Source organism: Pimephales promelas, chromosome 16, assembly GCF_988280905.1.
Source record: "Pimephales promelas chromosome 16, fPimPro1.hap1.1, whole genome shotgun sequence".
Taxonomy (NCBI): Eukaryota; Metazoa; Chordata; class Actinopteri; order Cypriniformes; family Leuciscidae; genus Pimephales; species Pimephales promelas.
The window spans coordinates 19,058,218-19,082,980 of NC_142784.1; the positions used below are offsets into that span (position 1 = coordinate 19,058,218).

Genomic DNA, 24,763 nt, shown 5'->3' on the forward strand with positions numbered 1-24,763 from the left:
CGTTGAAATACTGTAGTTACACTGCTCATTATTATATTTTATATTATGCTAACATAGCTATTGCTCTCTGTCCCGCTTAAAATCATTCAAACTGTGACAGCGCGGCTCCACGTGACCGCGTGGCAACGAGATCAAAGAGCTCGCAAGCAACTCTCATATATTAACGGCTATGGGTGGAACGTAACGTTCGAGGTGAAGGCGAATGACTTACAACTGACCTCCACCCACTCCCCGGTCTCCCCCTACATGTACGTCTTTTTGGGCAGGCTAACAGATTCCTTGAAAGTGCTGCTGATGCTCTGGTCCCAACTCTCTCCTGTCTCCTATGTGGTCTGGTCTCGCTCTCTCTTCTGTGACGCATGCGCACATGGGCAGCGCTCTTGGACTTAAAAACAGCTGGGCTCTTACGTGCGTTCACACAGAGAAACGTGGGACTGCAAAGCAAAGGGGACACGGCAACGGATTTAGATGAGGATTATCGCTGTTATAGTGGTTTCACAGCTATAAAAAATGCAAGAGGATTAGTGGCAAACATCAAGAGGAGCAAAATAGCAAAACAGAGTGAGAAAGCGAGATACGGCTCGCCTCAGAGATGAAAGAGATGCTCGTGTTCACGAAGAGACATTCAACCCAAGGAAATCTCTGAAATACATTTAATGTGCTACAAGATTTGTATTCTTTTCTACCGAGGGGTAGTTAATGAAGGTAAGATCATTTCGTATGCTTTTAAAAATAAAGAAATGCCTAAAAAAAGCTTTTTATCAAACAAAAGTATTGTTCTAATAATGTAACATGGTTAAAGACTTAATGCATTCCAAAGTTTTCATAAATGATAAAAACGTCACTTTTATAGCCTACACCAATATATCTATTCAAGTCATGGGCAGTTTTGTCGAAATGAATGCAAACAAGTGTTTATGAGTATGACGTCCAAGTGACTGATTTAGCGGTTTCTGCTTTTAGGATTTGTTCTCAAATTCATGAATATTTTCGCAGTGCTACTGCTTTATAGTCTATAGAAATAGTGTTTTAGAATTAGCTAAAGAAATTAGTGTAATTGGTTAGAACTAATCGCTCATAAGTGAAAGCAACAGCTAAGTATACAAATAATAGAACCAGGAGTCCATTGATCAATTTAAAAAATATTGCATATAGGCTAGGCTACATAACATTTCATGCCTCTTGGTTGGTTGAAAGTCTTAATAGGGGGTCCCCATGTGTCTGGAATAAAACATTTTTATAAAAATTTGCAATAACTTTTTTATAGACCAAATGAGCTTATGTTTTGTGCTACAACACATAACTGTTATACACTAGGTCTAATGGAGTTCTGTGTATAAATGTGTGCCCAGTGATAGAATTTGTCCATAAGAGCTGAATTATCTGATGAACTGCACTAACATGTGTCTTTTGAGTTCTCTCAGATGCTATAGATTTCATTAGTGATTCCTTCCCACTTTCATCAATATCAGTTCTTTATGGTTTTGAAAAAGGAATATTTTCAGACTGACTGTAAATGAGTCAGTCTTCAGCATTCATGTCTCACAGGCTTAATCAAGATCATTTTGTCATGGTTGACCTTTCAGGCGCATACATTTACCACCTATGGGGCAAGCCGCCTCATCTCCAAAGAGGCATCTGGCATAGAATAATGTATGAATACATACTCCTTAATGAATGCATTGCATCAGTCTGATTTTACTGTATTTCATAGTGTTCCTTTTGCAATTTCTTATCCCTGCTACAATTTTTTTTTACTTGTTCCTATATGAAGCAAATATTTTATACAGTAATTATTTACAGGTGAATAGGCTATGAAAGTAATGGCAGACCTTTACATGTTTTAGAAAAAAAAATTAAGTGTTTTTTTTTTTCAGAATGTGATTACATCTCAGCTGCAAGGTCAAGGCTCTGAACAATCATTACAAGGAGACTCACTTTAAGCTAAATGAAGCAGTAAAATGATTATTCAGCCTTAGACCAGGTCTCTATTCATATAAATACCTTTATATTGCTTTGATTAGGCTGTCTTTCCCCCTTTAGATTTCCCATGCTTTGATCAAACACTGGTGACTGCAGTGTTCTCCTGCCTTGCTAAAACCTATTGTAAATAATGAATGCATGGAGAGTGGTTGATTATCCTTCTCTGGAAATATTTTGTCTGGCCTTAGCACAGTTTGCAAGAGACAGTCTTATTTCCCTTCCATCTCCAATGGTCTGACACTGACAGAAGCATTCTAAATAGATTGAACCAACATTTTTGCCATAGTCATTATTATGTATTTGCATGTTTTGGAAAGTCATTTAACCGTGTTATAATTCATACTTTGTAGTCACGTGACTACCATGGATACCTGGCGGGCAACAAACGCTGACAAAATGGTGACAAACAGTGGCCAGCCAAGGGAATTGCAGCCTTGTAAATTTCCAATACTACAATCAATTAACTAATTAGACCATATGTCACCGAATGTTAAAATTAGATGTCAAGAAAAGATTAACATACTCAGAACGTGTGATCCATACACAGCACCCGCTGCTGTTTTCATTGCTTTGAAGCTGGCAAAGTCTCTACTGAGTTTGGAGATATTTAACATTACATATATCTTATAGAGAATGCGTCACCTCACACCGCACAAAAAAATAAAAGCCTACAGAAGTACAGATGTACAGCTGTACATGAGACAAAGCCTATGTCAGAGTAAAGAGAGGGAGGAGCCATGGTGGAGACGACTGACAAAACTAGGGGGGCGACTGACAGAGACTTAGCCAATGGAGGTGGAGATCCATGCTGAGCCGATGAGACCATGCCAGTTGGACTGAGGACCAAGGTGGAGCCGGAGGGATGGAGCAGAAGAGGTGGAAAGACAAAGAGCATCTGAAAGCCTGGACTGGAAGTTTGTGGTGCAGGCTGACCAACGTCTGACCAAGCGGGAATGGGAGGAATGAGGGAGCCTGGTGGAGCCGTAAGGATGATGGTCTTAGGTGGAGCCGAAGGAGGGAGGAGCTACGGTTGAACTGACTGGTCTACGAGCCGAGTAATGGGCTTGGCGGCTGGAGGTGGATCCAGGGTTACTCTTGCCAAGGCATTGCTGGTGACCGGAAGAGCCAAAGCAAATCCATACAGTAGTGAAGTCAGAGGAGGAGCTGAAGGAAAACAGTGGAGGCGGGGCCGACGGACTGGCTGTTTTTGGAAGAAGGCACAAACAAATGTTTTTTTTTAAGATAAAATATATAAATAAATAGATAAAATCATTTCTGACTGTAGTGCAGCTGAAAGAGGTCCACTGTGCAATGCAGACATAATACATAATACACCATATGTAAGAAATTAACCTTGGATGCACACACACATGCAAATACTCTACATTACAGCATAGCAGGTGAATTGGCGTTATCACCACCGTTAGGTCCATCTTTCACTATTAATAATAATGGTGATGATACCTGTACTAAACTGCATCAGCGCCCGGGGCGGGTGCTGAAAGTTTAGGGCGGGATTTAACTTTTCATTCATAAAAACGGAGAACAGGAGAAAAAAAAGAAAGTCAGGAATGAAAAAAAATCCTGAATATATTTCTCAAAATATCTTCTTTTGTGTTCCTGGTATCCCTTTAAGGGCTTATGTTCTACATTTACTGTTGGTTTAGGAACTAGTAAAAGTGGGAGAAAGGATAGTGATAATACAGTTTGTTCAATTTCATCATTGAACAGAACCAGGAAGCAGAGTATGCACAGATGAAAGACTTTCAATTCGTGAGAAACCACTACATTACAGTCAAGAAAGAGAGGGCTACGTTTCTTGGAATGCAGTGTCATCCTCTGCAGCTGATGGTGATGAGTCCCTGCAAAATACATGGAAATAATGCTGCAGTCTTGTCAGTTTGTGTCAGCGAGGACTACTGTATATGCATTTGTGTGTTGCGGTTTGCCTGAACTTGCTTTATCTCCCAGCAGAGGCCTCAGAATGATCACACTTACTAGTCTGTGGTCTGTGGGTGTAAAAGTGCTCCAGTGTCAGTACTTCGACTACGCCGTTTCGTGCATACATCCGTTGTAGTTTAGTGGTCAATAAATCGGTGTCCAGGGGCCAGCAGTCGCCATCTTTTCAGCCAGCATTTATTGAGCGAATTTTAGTTATAGTGCCTTGTTTATTGCCGGGCTATAAATCCCCAAATGTAAATGTGACTCAAGCAACACAAAGCATAAATAATCAAAGACAGACTATTCCTAACAAAATTTTAATGCATTGTCTAATTTATCTCCTTTCCTCTCTTGCCGCTGTAAGTGTCTAGTAAATACTGGACGTGAACCAGTGAAATTGAACATTCTTCAGTTTGAAACATATCTACAAAAACAACGATACGGACTCACGATACATTTATATGTGTGTTACTTTGCAATAGGCATTGTGTGTTTTAACCAAAAGCTCAGTTGGATCAAAAGCAAAATCGGACCAATTTAACAACAAATAACAGTTTAGTTTATATGGAGCTTTTGGACACTGCAGTGAAATCAATCCCTGCAGTGGATGATCAATAGTTTGAGTAGGCTGTAAATAAAGTGATTGACAATCACCTGCAGTTCAGCTCACAGCTGGAGGTTCCTCCTTATTCAGAGGATTTTTGATTAAGTATTACGAATGCTTTTAAATGACATTTTCAAATCAGATGGACACATCTTGGCCAACATATAGGCTGATTCATTTGATTGAAATAAACTCTACTGAATAGCATGGCGTATATTTTTTGGTTTATTTTCATGTCCTTTAAACGGATATTATGCTAAATAAAATGCAATTTTGATAAGTGAACTCTTGATTAGTCATCACAACTACTCTTGGGAACTTTGCATATTATTTTGAATTCGCTGACAGGCTGCCAATCAGTGAACTGCTGGAAATGTCTTTTTAAATCTCTTTGATTAAATTATTCATTTGCACTGCAGTATTGAGTGATAAAAAGTTATCTAAAATTAGCTTCATGTGGTAACATTTAAATTAAACAAAATTCGTTTAAACCAAAGTATTATTTAACATAACTGAATCAACCACAATTTATTAGGTTACACTAGCCAAACTAAATGTAAAGGTTAGATCAGGTAGAAATAGCTCCTTACAGTAACAGTTGACCTTTTGCCGGCCCCTCCCCCCAAACGGCCATTGTCCAATCACACATCATAACAACCGTTAATATGTGAGCAGGACTGTCAAACATTGACTCCAAGCAAGATGGTGAAGCGGTGCGCCCACGACCGATAGATACCCCGATAGATTGTCTGGAGGAGTTGATATTTTCATTTCTAAAGTCAAAAACACAACGTGAGCAGTGCCTACAATGGATAAAAACAGTATGGATGGCCCCACTCCCAGTTAATGTGTCGAACTCGAGTGCAGCGTGCATGAGACTGAGACACTGAGATTAGTCAAAGAAACATGGAGAAAGCAGATCAAGAGGATCCACAAAGGAATTACGTTTTCTAAAGGGTTGTTGTTAACATGATATTCTTGGGGGAAAATGAGCAGCCGTCGACTTAGCAGTGCAGCACCCGTAGCTACAGTTTAGAGGAGTGCATGTTCGCAACAGGGAAAGCATGAAGCTTACTTGACAACATCAGTTCATACATTAATATCATAACGAACAGAAATAACCTTAAAGGGATACTTCACCTCTGGAAAGATGAATGTGTATTTATAATGGGTTATTTATGTAGAGGAAATGTAAAGTTATTGTAGAATGTGGAAACTTTCTTGACAGAGAAAAGCCAGAAAATGTATTTTTGGCTTATGTGGATGAAAGACAACAATGCCCAGATTGCACTTCCTTCGCCACCCTAAGAGGCTTTGAACTGTGTTTTGTTCAAAGGTCATCTTGTTATCAATAATGATTCCCATACTTGTACGACTCAATAGTTTCAACCTCTTTTTCATCTATAATCATCTTTTAAGGAATTGGCTGGTGATGAACATTGTGATAATCAATGTCCTTTGTCTTTGTAACATTTAAGTCGAAAAAGGCTTCTTTGCACCAGTTTAAAAAATACGGCAGTACGTGAGATGTTTCAGTGGTGTTCATTAATGATTAACTGTGTCATCTGCAAACTTTATGATAATTATTGGGCACTTCACTACAGCAGTCATTAGTGTACATAATGTATAAAAGACGAGAAAGAACACAACCTTGAGGGGAGCTGGTTGATGTCACTGATTCTAGAAAGATGTCCATTTACTCTCACTCCTTGTGTCCTGTTAGTGAGAGTCTAAAATCCAGCCCACCAAGATTTTATGTGAGCTTCTCCACCAATAAATGGGGCTGGATGGTGTTGAAGCCAGACAAGAAATCCACAAACAGCAGTTTAGCATGGTTTTGTTACCCTCTAAGTGCTAGTATATGAGGTTGAGCAGAGTAATGTTTGGCTCTGTTTGCAAACTGCAAGGGGTCGAAGAGATGATCAATTCTACCCAGCAGTTCTTTCTTAATCAGTTTTTCAAAGGACTTCATAAGTTAGAGCCACAGGTCTGTAATCATTCAAAATCTTTGGGTGGTTGCTTTTTGCAATGGGAATAATTATAGATTGTTTCCATAAGTTTGGGACTTTATGTTGGCACAAAGACAGTTTAAAAGTATAATAAAAAAAATTAAGCCTAACTGGTCCAGACAAAGGGTCTCAGCCCATTCTCATCCCAAGGCATCACTTAACTGACGCCTTGGGAAGCATTTTGACCATACTTCAATATCTGACGCTTTTGGCACCCTTTAGCGTCAGTTACACCCTAGGATCGCGTCTATCCAGACCTAAACCTAACCGCGTCATCTATCGGACACTTTACCTTTAGCGTCAGTTAGATGACGCCCTAGGATTGCCTAAAGCGTTGAATATTGAAGCATGCTCAAAATTGTCAGTTAGGTGACGCCTTGGGGTGAGAATGCGTTGAGGGTCTGCATGTGGCTGCTAATATTGTCAGGGCCAGAGCTAGTACAAGCCTTGTGTATATTTCAAACTCCAAACATTTAGCCACTGAACCAGCGTACAAAACCTTCTTCAAGGCTGTGCTGGTTGCATTTGAGGTAAAGGTATAATGGGGTTTCTCACTTGAGACTGGTATAAGCATTCGCCTTGATTGTAGTCGTGTCTCCTTCATTGTGTACAAAGTATTTTTATATTTTGAATATATCCCTCCACTGCATACTGTAACCCCTTGTGCCTCGATCTGCAGGATATCGCGGAGGTATTGCTCCAAAAAAGGTCACTGACATGCAAGGGTATACCTCTTCCCGTCATGTCTATCGTGTTTGACCATTTGTTTGCCGGGCATAGTAACAACAATAATTTGTGGCGTGGCTTTTGCGAACGGTCAATTGCAGATTTTTTTTTTTTTTTTAAGTGCATTAGAAAGAAGAAATGCATTACATGTTGAGCATAATTTAAAAAATGTTTATTTTTCCATCGTTTCTTGGATTTAGCCTTAAATTAATATCAAAGAAGGACAGATTGGGGTCACTGCGGACCAGGGGAACAGCGGGCCACCTGTCATATGTCTGTCGCCCCACTGTGACACTCTTTACAAGCAAGATTATGACTGTGGAAACCTTCTTTGCTTAAAGATTTTTTACAGAAATACTTCATTCATAGTTACTATAACATCCAGATGGCCAGAGATGGTAGCAATATGCTTATATTAGAGAAAAGAGCTTTCCAGGCAGCATCTGAGCTCCAGGGTCAGTCCCATCAGCTTCTGAGATGGAAGTGTGGCTGCCCTGCTGTAAGTGAGATGATAACACGCTGGGAAAGCAGATGAAGACAAATGAGTGCACCAGTCTAGACCTACAGCACCCGCTCGCTGCTGTCTACCGACAGCCATGAAGACTCTGCCCAGTGCTTTTACAACTCAAGAGTTTTGAGGCATATGTCACTAGAGCAACAGCAAAATAGTCCAATAAATAAAACATCAAATAAAGGTGAATAACATTTGATTTCAAACTTAATGCCCTCTGAAGTGCACTGTGGCGTCGTCAGACTTCCCTGAACTAAAATGGAAATGACCTTGGCTCTGCATTATTATTCATAAATGCATTTCTTTCTGTGTGAAATGCAATGCCATTTACCAGCAAGCACACAACAGAGCGAAAAGGAAAGATAAAATAAGATGAATTATGTGTCCCACGCATCTCACTGCTATAACATTCATTAACGGACCATCCTTATAATTAATTGAGCCACCTCCCTTTGGCTCCATTAATTACAGTTATTTAAAGTGAATAATATTCCAACAAAAAAAAGAGAGAGAGAGAGAGAGATTGGGACTATGCCAAATGCTCCGGTTTACCAAGATGATGAGAAACTCATCTCTCATAAACATACCGTGGCCTCATTTCAGGTTCATTTTCAAAAGTGATTTTCAACTGAATAGATCTATAGTGAAAAATCCTTGTTGAGTAGGATTCATACCTTCACTTCAAAGCAGTGAATGCATACTGTAGCACCTGTTAGTATTTTCATTTTCAAGCAAAAACTGCTGAGCATCAGCTATCAGTAATGTACCATATAATCAATAATCCCTACAACAAGCCCAAACACAACAGCAAAAATAGGTAAAAAAATAAAATAAAATACATAACATAAATACTCTACTCTGTTTGGGGAAAATACTGTGGCTAGTTAGTTGTATTTCTTTAATCATAATGTTAAAAATGTAACAAGTATTTGTTTTCTTTCTACAGAGAAGAAAGAGGAACAGAAATAACAATTGATGTCAGTAGGCTTTGACATTTAATGCCCACTAAGAGCCTATACGAATCAGCACAATCTGACCTAAATCAAAACACAAATGCCCTACGTATGTGGTTTTAATCTCTTTCAATGTCTATATTAATTTTTTCAACAACTCATCTTAGGCGATTTATGTATTTATACTTGAGTTGTCAATCAATTAAACATTGTAATGGAACTTATTGCATAAATTAAAATGTCTATATCAATATTTGATGAGGAAAAAATATATTATTTAAAAAAAATAAAAACATTCTAAAAACATAGAAGTTAGTTGTTGTTGTTTTTTTTTTTTGCATCTCATGCCATGAGTGCAACATTTGATGGCATGCCAGTTCTAATGGTGCATGTACGCGACAACGATGTACTAAAAGTGTAAAGGTATTTCCTTTGGGTTTTTCGTAACAGACGATGACGTTACCAAAATGATCCCTGTTCACATGGATCTGCAAAAAAATGACTTGATGACAAAATGACTGAGCGAATTTTAGTTATAGTGCCTTGTTTATTGCCGGGCTATAAATCCCCAAATGTAAATGTGACTCAAGCAACACAAAGCATAAATAATCAAAGACAGACTATTCCTAACAAAATTTTAATGCATTGTCTAATTTATCTCCTTTCCTCTCTTGCCGCTGTAAGTGTCTAGTAAATACTGGACGTGAACCAGTGAAATTGAACATTCTTCAGTTTGAAACATATCTACAAAAACAACGATACGGACACAATACATTTACATGTGTGTTACTTTGCAATAGGCATTGTGTGTTTTAACCAAAAGCTCAGTTGGATCAAAAGCAAGTCGAAATAACGACTTATGTCGTAATAACGAGATGTAGAAATAACGACTTATTATCTCGTTATTTCGACATAATAAGTCGTTATTTCGACATAATATGTCGTAATAACAAGATATTATGTAGAATGGTAGATGCATTGTGTGTTATTTTGATTTCGGTCGACTACATGCAGCCTCTGTCTTGTAAAGGAGAGATTTGTTTGAAGTTGCTCTGTGTGCTGGCAGAGGGAGGAAAAACTACCAGACGCCAGTCACTCACTGTTCATAGCTAGAAGAATAATGAGCCCTCAGGCTGATTGACATTCTCAGCCGCCGCATAGTTATGGTTTCCTCTGGTGCTGGCTAGGACACCCGCCCCTGCATCTCAAGCGTTTATGCAAATCTAGGCAGTTTTCCAGCACCAGGCCTAAAAAGAATGAGTCGGGGGCTCACTGACAAAACAATGGGTTCAATGAGCAAAGCTCTGCTTGAATAAAGAGGTGCAAAAAGCCCAGTTATTTCTGATTAAGATCTGCCCCAAAGTATGAAGATGTAAAATGAGATTGAAAAAGAGTTAAAGAAAACAGCTATTTGGCCATTGGTTATCCTAAGGGATTTCAGTTTAAAAGGAAAGGAAAGTCGTTTTAGAGGATAAACAAAATACATTTTGATTACAGAAATACTTTTGGATTGTTTAAGCACAGAAACATGTATTAAGAAAGTAATCTAAATACAGTCAATTGACTTGAAGACCATCTTAAATAAAATGGGTTAGATATTCTGTTTTTACTCTTCTTCTGGCCTTAGATTCCCATACATTGAACCAAATCCACATTAATATTCATAGTCTGGTGATTATGCAATTAAGGCTCAGCCTGTGTTTTCATCTTCTGTGGACCCAAACATATTTCAGATAAAATAGACGTAGAGTATGTGGGGCACACAGTGGGCTCTGTGTATGCTTGATTGGCAAGAATGAATGGAAGCAAGGGACTGCCCACCCCGGTGTTCAATAATACTTGTTACAAGGTTTGTTTTTGCCACACAAAAGGATTCTCAGTGGAGCTGAAATAATGGGCTGAAAGTTTCAAGAATGTCTAAAGCGAATGGAGGGGGAAAAGTGCTGCAAATTCCAGAAACTATTTGGCTTAGATAAGCAGTACTAAACCAGATTTTGTTTCACTCAGTCAGCTAATGTGCATGTTACATGTCCAAAAAAAGAAAAAAAAATGGAAGAGAGTTTAATCATCTGTTGAGGATTGATGTAAAATCAATGTATACTGTATATATATTAACATGGCTGCATTTATTTGATCAAACATACAATAAAAAACATTCTGTACAATGTAAAATAACTATTAAAATAACTAGTTTTCCATTTTAAATATATTTTGAAATGTAATTTATTCCTGTGAAGGCACAGCCGAATTGTAAGCATCATTACTTCAGTCTTCAGTGTCACATGATCCTTCAGAAATCATATCAAGAATTTTTTTTTTTTAAACCAGTTGTTACGTTTTTTTTTTTTTCAGGATTGTTTGATTATTAGAAAGCACAAAAGAAAAGAATTTATTAGAAATAGAAATAACATAATTTGTAACATTACAAAGGTTTTTACTGACAATTTTGATCAATTTAGGCTTTCTTCCTAGCTGAAAACACTGTAAAAAATGAAATAACATTTCCACATCTTCATTTTATTATATACACACACACAAATCCCCAAATATTTGTGTATACTGCCTTTGGGTTGTCAGAGGATAAGCCCCCCATAATTTGCACCTTAATATAGGAGACTGTATAGTGTCCCTCTTCACATTTGTTGTGTACTCATAAAGACAGACAGGAGCACAAACAGCTAATGCTTCTCCAGCCAGCGAGCCCTTCTCTCTCCTCTTAATGGAGACATACTACCAAAATAACTGCTACACATTCTATATTTCTTTCTTGTCTCTAGAACTCTGGTCTATGTCTGTGAATAAAATAAGTGAAAGATGTGCTTCGACTTGTGTCTAACTGCTTTCTATTTTCCCACCAGGTTCCCCGAAGTCTTTGAGGCGTAAGAGCTCAGAGTACATTCTGCCACAAGTACTTCTGTCATCTAGGGGATGTAACGCCACACTAAAGTTTTCACTTAATCCTCTCACAGGTAAAAAGCGGGACATTTTGCCGGAGGAATTTTGCGCTCAAAGAGTTTTAGAACAGAATGTGAACGAGGTATCAGTGGTCTCTACCTTTTTTTTTTTTTGGTTGAAACAATGGCAGCATGAAACTGTAGAATAGATTTTTCTTCACTAACTTGGAAGGAGGGCAACATGGCAAAGCCCTTCCACAGGCTTCAGCGCTTTTTACGACGGACTCAGCTACTCTTCTTCTTCCTCGGTGTCGCCTACATTATGGCTGGAAGTGTTCTTCTTCTCCAGAGACATGGATTGGTGGTGTCACAGCGTGGGACAAGCAGTTACTTTCCATTACCGTCTTTGCCGTCTCCTCCCAGGTCCCTGGAGGCGCCTGCCCTCTGGACAAGATATGGAATAATGAGTGCACGGCTCAACGGCAAGGGGATGGGACACCAAAGCGGTTTGTCCGAAGACAATGCTGGACCACAATGGCTGACCTCACGAAACCAGGAGATCCGACATCTGAGACGCCGCTGGTTCCACAGCCTCATGTCCGAACAGGAAGCGTCTAGAGTGGAGAAAGTGCTTCCGAAGAGAAAAATCCGACACAAAGGTGAAAGTCTATGATAAATGAGCTGTGTGCTTTTCAGGATGACAAATTGGTTGTTTATGATAATTGGATTATTTTCTCAATTATCTCGATTTCAAGCTGTGCTGCAGAATCTTCCCATCTGTTTGCGCAGAAAAAGGTCACGCTCTGAATTTCTGATTCGATTTTTAATCTTCTCTCAGGCACTTATATCGGCTGCTTTCTGGATGATGCCAAGGACCGGGCACTCAAAGGGATGGTGTTCTATGACTTCCGGAAAATGACCAGCACCTTGTGTCAGGACACCTGCATGGAAAGGTATGTGATTAATACACAATAGTTAACAGTACAGACATCTTTTGTTGAAAACGTGGAGCCACTGGAAAGCAGATGGACATCTGTTGCCTAGAGTCTCCTTTGTGCTCATCTTAAATCACGAAATAATGAAACGGTGTTTAGGGAAAAGAACATGCAGTGTGAATCCGTGTGCCAGCTGGCGGAGCTCATGCTGGGAATGGGATCGGGCCCAATTAATGGACCGCGACTCTGGACCTGGGCTCCGCTAATGCTGGAGGAGAAACATCTATCTGCCGTGATGGAGTATACACTTTCTCTAGTTCTTAGGCTGATAGATAATTGACCACCAGAGAACAATTGCGAGCAAGACTGACCTCCTGTAATTACCCCCAATGTTTCAGAGCTTATTTAATTACTTGGGTGACATTTGCAATGTTCAGGGAGAATCCAAGTAGTCCATTAGAAAACATGAAACCTAACATGAGCTAGAGATGATTTCCTTTGTTCACATTGACATAGTGACTTCCTATGAAGACGAATTCATAATTAAGTGTTGGCTACTAGTGCAAAATTCCATTTTTTGTTTTACCTCAATTATCTTGACCTGTGCAATATTATGGTCTTGCATTACATAGACATTACATCTTGCAATTCCATTATGCTAGATATAACATCTATGGAAATTGAACAAAGAACAAACTTGAACAAAGTTTGCCATTCTTTGTAGTCATGTTGCCATTTATTTTACCATTTAACATTTATTTTTATTATCAATGTTGAGTTATGCTGCTTAAAGGATTCGCTAGGGTAGGCAATTTTCGGAGGAGCTAGCAATAGCAAGTTAGCTATGAAAACACCCTCCCTTCATAGCGTCTCCAAAGACCAGCACAGTTTGCAAACCATTACAAGTTGAAAGACGGCATTAAAAGCAAAGCAAATAACATTACAATAATAATGAACATAAACAACACAGTGACTGACGTCTGTCTAACACTGCATAGCATGAAAAAGTTACAAAATTGTGTAACCTTGTAAGACATCATATTTATGGAACCTGACAAAAGTTACTTACAGTATATCTAAGAACACATTCTATGTTTGCTCAGATGGAAAAGGAACTGACATCCAAGCCCAATATTATCTTTGCAGATTGGTGAAAGGTAGAAAATATTCTCCTGCTCTGTGTTTGCAGGTATATGTCTGGTCAGACTGACCAATTAATTCAGAGTGCAGATTAACAGTGGGAATGTCCCTAGCTAGTTTGCCATGGCAGTGCCAATGCCACGCTTTAAGCAGAGGATCAGGGAAACAATTTGCAGAGGGGCTCAAGCTAATACCTGTTGAGCCCTACGCCAACATGCTTGAATGGAATCGTGCTGCGCCTTTTTGCAACCTCAAAAAAAGATTTTTTGAGGTTGCAAAGGGCCAGAGGACAAAAGCTTTGAGATGGAGGATGATCGTTGTGGTTAACACAACCATTAGCCCATTTGTTGTCTATGTAATAGAATAAAAATGATTTTCGTTCCATCTAAAAGTTGAGATGGAGATGTATGCAAGAGTGTCCTGGACAAGTTCGTTACTGTGAGAGAGCTGGGCAGGTGGTACACAATGGTACACTGAGAAAGGCTGCCACTACAAAGTGGCTGAGTCTAGCACCACAGGGTATGGAAATGGTGAAACAGATGTTTGGCTTAGCAAGCTGGTCAATCACCAGCTGGTAAACCTCTGGACTCACAGACAGTGATGGACAGAGAGATGCTGGTGGAGTTTAGCAGAATCCCTGCTGGGTCCAGGCTGCATTCAAGGGTTTTAGTGTGAGTTACTTGTTTAAGGCTTTTCTCTAGAAGTGTGTTTTTGAAAAATATTTTTTTTGTAACATTATAAATGTTCTTACTGTAACTTTTGATCAATTTACTACAATGCAGCCTTGGGAAAAAAAATAATATAATAAATAAAGGATGTTTTGTTAACAAAGTTCAGGAGGAGCACGTTCAGTTAAGGCGGGCATACACTGTGCGATTTTCGTCCGATTTTGAGCCGAATTCTGACTCGTGCGACTCATTTTCGTGTCGGACCGATTTTCAGCTTTGTCGTGCGTCGTTTGTCGTGCAGTGTTCGTGCAGTGTACAGGGAGAAACGAGAGGCGATTAACCTCTCACGATCGACAATCGGATGGTCGGATGAATTTCTGGCATGTCAGAAATTTTGGTCGCTCCTCGTGACTATATCGCACAGTTGAAGCAAAGCTACGAACCGATTGCCCTAAACTCAGTGTTTTTTCCCTCACTGCACCTGCGCGAAAACAGAAGTTTAACCATTTCATCTGCAACAAAAATAAAATTAAAATAAAAACGAGCTACAAATTACTGTTGCTTACCTCCAGTTCGTGTTGCAAAATGGATAATATTACCCACCGTCTTTAAGCCACCTGATATGTAACACCTCTTTTATTATTTTGTCAAACAATGTTTTTGAAATAAACCTGTTTTTAATTTTCATTGATGATTAATAATGGCAATGTTCGGACATATTATAGACTGTTAATAGTTATTTTATATATAATTCATTGTAATCGACCTAAATGTTTTTAATGCAATTTTTAATGAGGAGTAAGATTAATATTTTATTATCCTCACAGCACGTTGGTTATGTGCTGTGAAAATATTGCGTGGCAAATTAATTATAATAGCGGATCAATTTAATAGTAAAATTAGCCTATAGGCCTCCCCTAATAATGATAATATAATAATAATAATAATTAAATGCATAAATTGAAAATATTAAATCATCTTGGTACTGATAGCAGATGCTTGTTTTGACAATATCTCTGGATACATAGACGTAAATAGGCGCAATCCAGGGGGTTATCGCAGATATTACACGTATAGTGTGAGCAGTGAAGTCGCAGCTCGACGATCGGACCGTACAGTGTGAGCACATAAATCCTGAACTTTGGCTTTGCATCGCATGCGATTTACTCGTTCAGTGTGAGTAGGTACCTTGCTGAAATCGCACAGACATCGCACAGTGTATGCCCGCCTTTAATTAACACGAGTGGAGTGCACCCAGCAATCAATGATAAGAGGTGTATATATAGATTCAGCAATCTCAACTCACTCCATTGATTGTTTAGAAGCATCCCTCCACCACCCCTTTTTCACACTTCTAGTCCTAAACACTTACATAGGGGGGAGTACTCTGGGTTCGGGCCAAACTCCGAGCTCGGAGCCCTCCCCCCCGGACAGCATGCCAAATAGGCATTAAATCGTATCCACTCTAATTATATGTGAACTTAAAGTGTGAACACGTGAAATAAATAAAACTCACCTGAAACGGATCAGTTTCCACAAAAATAAGCAACAAAAAAATGTTTTCAGCATTGATAATAATGAGAAATGTCTTGTGTGCATGAAATGATCATATGAGAATGATTTCTGAACGGTTATGTGACAATAAAGACTGGAATACAGATGCTGAAAATTACAGCTTAAAATAGAAAATAGTTATTGTAAAATAATAATAATAATAATAATAATAATAATCCACAATATTACTGTTTTTACTTTATTTTTATTTTTTTACTTTATTTATGATTAATTAAATGCAGCCATTGGATCGCAAGAGACTTCTTTTAGAAACATACAAAAAAAAAAATATTCCAAAATTAATGTATATAGTATGTCACACACACACACGCATGCACACACATACACCTATATATATATATATATATATATATATATATTGAGTTTCCGCTGTAAATATTCATGCTATCCAACCAGGGTATTTGTGAGTATAATTAGATTTTGAATGTTTTGTTTAACACAGCGGATACCAGTTCGCTGGCCTTGAATATGGGACTGAATGTTACTGTGGCAACCGCATAACAAGTGCTCGGATGAAAGAAGAGGAGTGTAACTTGGACTGCAAAGGCGAGAAGGGCTCCATCTGTGGAGGTGTGTCCCGTCTGTCCGTTTACAAGGTGGAGGAGGTTCTTCCTGGCCAGCGGAGATGTAAGTGCTTGAAAAAAAGTTTACTTATTCTCAAGACAGGACTTTCAACTACAGTCATGTGTAGCTTTACTATAGGGAAGTATGCAATATCACTGAAGGAATATTAAATATTACTCGTACAAACATGCAAAAACTCATAAGTCTTAAAGTCTAAAAACTGAATATGCTGCTCTCCAGCACTGCAGTTAAAACGAAGCTCAACTGGAAGAGCATAGTCTTGACAATGAAGGTCATGGGTTCAGTTCCTAGGAAACACAAAAGTAGAAATAAAAAAAAAGTATATAACCCAATTGCTTTGGATGAAAGTATCTGCCAAATGAATGAATTTAAATATGAATGCACAAATCTGCAGTTCCTACACAGCGCTGCTTCTGCAGGTAATCCAGTCTGGCAGTGGAGCTTTGATGTGGCCATATGTTTGAAACAGGTTCCTTCATCAGTCTCTTCCACATGCTGTTGGACCTCGGAGTCCAGACCCAGTGTCCCGCTGCAGTTTCGGGCCAACTGGATTCGGGCCCAGCACAGCACTCACAGACACAGCTATTAAGCGTGGACCATATGTTTTGTGGCTTAAATTGAATATACTATCCATGATTGTACCAGTTAATGTCTTGTTAAGAGAGATTTGTGTATTGTTGGGGCCGTTGGTTTTAAGAATTTATGTAATGCAACAGAAAAGCCATGAAGAGGTCTCTATATGATTGTTTTAATTGTTATGCTAACTTTGCTAAAACTGTAAATGTGAAGGGGAAACGGGAATGTGAAGGGCATACGAGTACAAAAATACATACCTCTAAACACATACCTACGCAAACACCAGGAAACCATTTACATTGATCACAGGATTGCCAGTCAGTTAAAAGGGCTGACTTAAAGAGTGAAAAGGAACAGATAGACCATAGTCCATAGTACAATGACCAATAGACCAATACAATGTTTTTCAATGTTTTATGAAGTATGTTATGTTATAGTAACTATGAACTTTGGAAAAATGCTATATAAATGATACGAAAAATATGCAGTACTCTACACTATCACAGGAATAAAGGATTTTTTTTTTCAAACAGAAAAGTTATTTTAAATTTTAATTATATATCACAATATTACTGTTTTACTGTATTTAATAAACAAATCCAGCCTTGGTGAGCATAACATGCTTATATCAAACACAAACAAAAAATCCTATCCTACTACAATGGTAGTGTATATCAATTAAACATATTATCATTAATATTAATGTTGTGTACATCTGCTATCATGATAAGTTAATTCAAAATAAAATGTCAATGTCGTTTTAAAGCATATTGAGATTTATCAAATTCATCCCTCTCCTTATATTCAAAAGCATCTGCTAAAAGAAACATGCAGCTGTGCCTGAAAAGGGTTCAGAAAATGCTGAAGCAACTTAGAAAAAAAAAAGAATTTATTTATATTAGATAGTGTAGTTTCCTTTTCTGTGAAATGTGGCTTCTTTGCAGCTTTTCTGTACCCATACAGCCTCATTCCTTGAACTATTTGAAATCTCTTTGAAGGTCTATAAGGTTTTTTTTTCTCTCTCTCTTTTTTTACATTTGTTCCTAATTACGTATTCACTGCAGCATTCCAGACCTTAGAGCAATGAATTGAGTGTTGGCACAAAGTCTTGTTCCTACACTATTATTCTCCTGTCAATCAGCAGTGTTCTCCATTCTTCTCTGCCTTTAGACAGGAACGTGCGCTACCGGGGATGTTTCAAAAATCCTGACAAGACGACGGCAGCATCCCTGGCCCATGCCGTCCAGCCCAACCTCACGTCCCAATGGTGCATCGAAACCTGCATGGATCAGGTCTGACTTAATATATAGATTCATTCAGATTGGATATGATCCGCTTTAGTTGTTGTTCCTCTAGGTGTACAGATTTTTTCCCAGTCTTCTAAACACAGTCTGCTTGTTTAACCTTTTAATGTGTCCCTAAAGAGTACAAATTCACTCTGTAATCAATCCTCTGCGCCACTCTATACCACCTTGATTGTGGAATAATTTGGCCCTCTCTATTAGATGGTCATGCTTTGTTCCACACCAGCAACATAGTAAATTGATTTATCTTCGTCTTTAGCTGAGAAGCTAATTGCAGTGCTTGAGAATGTTTTCAGATAACTCAAAATAGTTGTTAATTTTAAGTATGGATGGAGAGACATAGGGGTTGGCTTTTGGTGAGATCCATACACATATTTACTCTATCATCAGGAGTATCCTCTGGCCCTGGTCAGGAAGCCCGACTGTTTCTGTGGCTATGCCACCCCTCGCTTCACTCTTCACGAGCCAGTGAAGGAGGAGCTTTGTGCTGTGAAAAACAGCAGTCTGCCTAACCAGAGTTCCCATCATCTATTCCTCCAGGTCTATCAGACACCTGTTCAAGGTAAGACTAATACAATTTCATTGACCTTACTAATTATCTCTGTAATTGAAGTAAAAATTTGAAGTACCTCTATCTAATACCACCTGCCACCGACTAGCAATAGATAATAGATAATAGCAACTTGTTTTTTTTTTTTTTTTTTTTCGGGCTGTCCTTCCACAGCTTCCTGTTGCAATAGAAAATATGGCAAGACAAGAAAGAAAATTGTAAACAGCTGTAAACTTTAGTCATTCTTACCTACAGTAGCATCTGGATCCTTCTAAAGGACTATGCAGAGCTGTTGGTGCTACACAACCAGAAAAAACAGCACAGCATAATGTTAAAAATTACACTTGTAGGTCTTAAACTCATGTAAATCTGGCTGAAAATAACAGGTCCTTTTTGGTCCAGATTCCAGATGCACAGAGAAGAAGTTTCTACCTGAGAAGTCAAGTTCACTGGTGGCTCTGTCCAGTTTTCCTGGTGCTGGGAACACCTGGGTGAGGCATCTGATCGAGCTTGCCACAGGCTACTACACAGGCAGTTACTACTTTGATGGCACCCTCTACAATAGAGGTAACACTAAAACTGCTATATCAGTGGTAATATATTACCATTTCAAAAGACTGCATGCATCATTGCTGGAGGCAATCTTTCCCACATATTGAGCCACTCTGAAAAATATGATTGCTCAGACATTGGATGAGATACATTTATCATAATAGCATCATATCGTTTTCTCTTATGCACATAAACAGAAAGAAAAGAAAAGAAATAATATTATTCAGTAATAAAGTCTCTAAAATAAAAATGGCCATTTCAATCTGCCCCCACATCATCATGGCATAACTGCATTACTAAGCACAACTGCCATTGTCATTATGAATGGGAATCAATGTGGATTTTTGAAGTTCTGAAATCAGTCATTTTCCATTCCATTCAAACTAAATTCCACAATTTTATTCATTTGGGAATATTTTCACTTGTAATGTGTATAACTACTGCAACTGATTCAGAAAGTTCATTCAGTCTGATTCAAACAGTAACTCTGTTTGTCAGGATTTGTGAGTTTTTGGAATGATTTATTATAAGAACTGGCTCTTAAGAGTCATTTCTTTGCAAGTTCTATAATAGAAAGATATCTGTTCTTGCCATTATTTTGTGGTACGCCGCCTTTTTATCTTATCACGTTCGATATGGACGACAAATTCAGTTAAAGTATGCCTTTTTTACATGGGGCTGTAGAATCATGCAGAAGAGAGACTCTTTTATAGAGTTTGTGAAGTTTCTTGACATTTTTCATCTTTTCAAATCCATAACTAAGCGTCATTTATTCGAGATTGCTTGATATTGTGCATTTCGACAGAGATGACTTTCTGTTCTCTTTCAAATGCCAAACTTTGAGCATATTTTTGTTCTATTATTAAAGAACTTGACCTGCCTTGAAAGTCAGAGTGCCTTTTCAAATCCATCACAGAGCCTGACACATTTGCCTGAAGGCGGCCGTGGTGCTCATGCCTGGACTAACACCGTTTTTGGATGCAGTTTTTGGATTGTATATGTTTGGATTCAGAGCCGGCACTGAGTGGTCGCCACATGCAGTTGGCTGTATATTCTAATCCTCTTCTCCTCTCAACTGTGCAGGCTTCAAGGGTGAGAAAGATTACTGGAAGAGTGGACGAACCATCTGTGTGAAGACACACGAGAGCAGCCAGCGGGATATAGAGATGTATGACTCAGCAATACTGTTGATAAGAAACCCCTACCGCTCACTCATGGCTGAGTTCAACCGCAAGTGTGCCGGGCACCTTGGTTACGCTTCTGATCAGCACTGGAAGAGCAAAGGTATTAGGAACACATTATAAGAGCCTCCATGACTTTACTATATTCCCATAATATATAAACTCAAGATTGAGTGCAAATCATTTATGTAATTCTTACTGTCCTACTTTCTACTCTCTCCAGAGTGGCCAGAATTTGTGGGTAGTTATGCCTCCTGGTGGGCTTCTCACGTATTGGACTGGCTGCGTTATGGAAAGAGACTTCTGGTGGTGCATTATGAGGAGTTGCAGGAGGCATTGGTGCCCACATTACGATCCATAACTTCCTTCCTCAATACCAGTGTCAGTGAAGAGAGTCTTCTCTGTGCTGAGTGCAACAAGGATGGCCATTTCAAGCGCTCAGGTGCACGACATCCCACCTTTGACCCCTTCACCCCAGATATGAAACGGCTGATCGATGGTTACATCAGTACTGTGGACCGGGCACTCAGAGCCAGCAACCATTCTGGCTTGCCACAGGAGTATCGTCCAAGATGATAAGCCCAGAACTTGAGCACAGGAGTGGTCATCTTGCTCAATTTTCAACGCTACTACCATGTCCAGGAGATATTCTGATACGTTTATTTCCTCACATATTGAGGTCGAAAGTATGCCATATGATGCTGTTCTTCTCTGGTGCGCTTTGGGATCGTCATGTTTTAACGGCGATCTGTAAAGGAGAACAAAGTTCAACACTGGTGAATAATTATAAAGATTACGTTTGACAACGTAGATTTAAAACTCAAAAACATCTCTAGTCGGAAGCTAAATAAGTTCTCCTTCCTCCTTTGAGAGGAAACTTCAGTGCTTAATTACTTCAACTACAAGTCAACAAGAGGCCTAATAAACAACAGGTGTAATTGCAAGTGAACTAATCTGACTTGTACTGCAGATGATAATGATATGTCTACCACAATAACAACATGATCATTTTATTACTATACAGTGACGTTTTTTTTTTTTTTTTGTTGTAGGAACCAGTTAGAATGTATGTAATCTATTAGCATAACAGATGACATTGGTTTATACACATATTGAAGAAAAGGGTGGACCGAACGTTATCAATTGAAACGAGTCATTGGTTGACTAAATCGGAATATTGAGTGCAACGAGTGGTTATGGCCCTGATAAATGAGAAACGTAATACTCTGTTATGAAGAAGCAGAATAACAAACATGTTTTTCTTCCAAAGCTTCAAGATCAAGTAAATATGACATGGCAAACAGACTTAGCATACATCAAAGTCAAACGAGTAGTGACTGTCCCCATCCTTCTAGATTCCTTCAGAATGGAAAGGAAGCTTTTAGCTGGACTAGACAAGATTTGCCTTGCGGAATGACGCTAGCCTGATGCTAATCCTCACAGAGCTGATTAGCAAGCCACCAGCATGCTTCAGATGTGTCTGGATTAAGCGCTGGTGTAATACTCTTTTGCACATTGCCAAACTGGGATCAGCTGCATATTCAGACAATGTCACTGTAGTGCTAGTGGCAGGAATCCCACCGGGGGTCTGTTTCTGCATTCAGTGTAGGCTAAATACAAAGTCCTCACTGTTGGAGTTAGATCCATAATTTAATATCAGTGTTACATAAAGCGGGAGTGTGTAACTTTAAACAAACTCTCATCTGTCATTGGTCTGGAAAACCGACAGCAACACCACCAAACTCACGCCATTGGTTGAGTCTGTGTTGCTATGCTGTACTGGGTTGCGTTTCTCGAAAGCATTGTTAGCCAACTATGGTCGTAAGTTCCGTCGTTACCAATAGAGTTCAATGGAAATTGCGACCAACATGTGACCATAGTTGGCTAACAATGCTTTCGGGAAATGCACCCCTGGTTGGGATGTTCAAACAAAAAAGATCAGTTATACAGTCCCACAGCCATACTGTTTTGGGGTAAATCAACTAATCTTGGATGGAAATTCTCTCATTTTATTCTCCCTCATGTTGATCCCAAACCAATGTTATTTTAGTATTATTTATGTACTATTCTAGTATTTATTAACATTTCGAATTTGCTTTTAATTTATTTTTGTATTTTAGCAATTTCCGTCAATTTCAGTTAATTGCCAATGCCACATTTCTAATTTTGGTTTGTTTTTAATCTAATATTTAAATTTTATTTCATTTATTTCAATTAATGAAAACCATTTTGGAATGAAAGATTTTGTATATTTATATTTAATGGTTTTAGTTACATTAACAACACTGCTTCAAACTGCCATGACTTTCTTTCTTATTCAGAACACAAAAGATATTTTAAGGAATTTTGTAACAGTTGTAACATACAACGTAAGTCATTGGGGTACAAAAGACATTGGTACCGACTGACTTTCATCAACAGCCGAAACTTCCCTCAAAATACCCTTTTTTTGTGTGTGTGTTGACATGAGTGTGGATAAATGCTTTTTCATTTTCAGGTGAACTATCCCTTTAAGCCTTTAATAACTATAAGTTACATTATTTTGGCCCCAAATGATTCTTACAAAGAGATATACATCAGTACGCTTAACACAAGTATAATTAATGAGCCATATATGAGGTTTAATGAAATATATCAGATTTCGCTTTAGGTTTGTTCTATAAGCCTCTTCCGTGGAGAATAAAATGCTGTGCGCCTGATATGAATTATAAATGAATTCCATTGCGCCCCCACTGTGATTTCCTGCAGGCTTGGTGCTGAGGTCATTGTGTCTTGCCTGGAGAACTGTGACAGATTAATGTCTGAATGAAACAGAATTTTAGTTCCATGCACATCGCTGCAGTATACGGTGCACATTTGTGCTACAATGAAACGTGTACAGTAGTATAATGTGACTGCCTATGTCAAACAACACATTGGTGTTCATGTTTTGGTGCCTCATTGCATGGACAAAAATAAATAATTAATTCCAATATGAATTGATTATGTTCGCTGAACTTTCCACAGAAGCAAATTGGTTCTATTTCTGCCATCCTAGAACAAAGGAACAAGAGGCATAATGAGCTTTTCTTTTTTCTTTTTCTTTTTTTTTACTTTCATAAACTCTCTTGACATCGGTCAGACTCTGTGACTGCTATTCACTTGATTGGATGCTATTGAGAGGGGCCGGCCCCCAAGGTTTGACTGCTGTTGTGAAAACACAATAAATAAAATTCATGATGCAAGCTGGTGTCTTTTTTCATCTTCTCAGAAGTGGTGACAAAAGATTGTTTGAGAATATAAAGAGAATATAAACTTGCTCTTAAGATATTCAGAGGAAAACAAATCCAACACATGCCTGCTGGGAGACTAAAACAGCCTGAATTATTTGTTCACCATTTACAAAGCATTGTGAGGAGGCATGATTCATTGCTTTACTGAATCTACCAGTAATAACTAACATAATATCCAAACCTCAGGATTAATGTGGCAAAAACTGTTCTTCAAAAGCTTTCTTTCCTACATTATACTCTCTTTTTAGAAGACAGGGTGCCTGCATCTGTCTTACTCTTTAATCATATTTTTGTTCCCTCTGCTTGATCATTGCTTTGAGCCCCCTCGGAGCGCAGCAAACAGTAAAAGGCCTTGCTGTTCATTCCCTTGTGTCATTTGAAGCTGCAGGCGATCTGTCTTTTAAATATGGCTACGTGCCTTTCTCATGGTAGTTCAGTGCATCTGACTCTTGCCCCAACACATTAGCATGTACGTACAGTTCAAACATGTCTAAGATGAGAACGGTGGCAGGGTGTACTTACAAAAACATGAAAATACATTCTGTACAGTGATAGACTGCGGTACAACATGTGTTTTTTGTACCTCTAACACGGAGTTACGCTAAGCAAATTCCGCAGACCCATGGCATTTCTTTGCCATTGGCTCGTTTTGTAATACTCGAAGTTGATAGGCTTTCTAAGTGAAACCCCATTCGTCGCCACAACATATTCGTACCCAGACAGCAAACTGACATTGAATCAACGTGGAAACGACGTCTCTCATGACATTGAAACAACGTTGATTTGCTCATCGAATTAACGTTG

The 24,763-nt window shown here is 38.7% G+C and overlaps 1 protein-coding gene across 1 annotated transcript; it reads left to right on the plus strand.

Moving 5' to 3' along the window:
• Nucleotides 1-351: 351 nt before the first annotated feature.
• On the plus strand, nt 352-23,911 carry wscd1a (WSC domain sialate O sulfotransferase 1a). The gene is made up of 10 exons (XM_039662865.2): nt 352-705; nt 11,586-11,696; nt 11,813-12,280; nt 12,460-12,574; nt 16,382-16,566; nt 18,271-18,392; nt 18,795-18,966; nt 19,357-19,521; nt 20,590-20,790; nt 20,911-23,911. The coding sequence occupies exons 3-10, from the start codon at nt 11,863-11,865 to the stop codon at nt 21,261-21,263; spliced, it is 1,731 nt and encodes a 576-aa protein (XP_039518799.2). The 5' UTR covers nt 352-705; nt 11,586-11,696; nt 11,813-11,862; the 3' UTR covers nt 21,264-23,911.
• The last annotated feature ends 852 nt before the right edge of the window (nt 23,912-24,763 follow it).

Bases quoted from the DNA above. Each gene is read 5' to 3' on its own strand.
- wscd1a (XM_039662865.2), top strand. From the start codon at position 11,863: ATGGCAAAGCCCTTCCACAGGCTTCAGCGCTTTTTACGACGGACTCAG. The intron at 18,967-19,356 runs GTAAGACTAATA...TTTTTGGTCCAG, and splicing joins CTATCAGACACCTGTTCAAG to ATTCCAGATGCACAGAGAAG. The intron at 20,791-20,910 runs GTATTAGGAACA...TACTCTCTCCAG, and splicing joins TCAGCACTGGAAGAGCAAAG to AGTGGCCAGAATTTGTGGGT.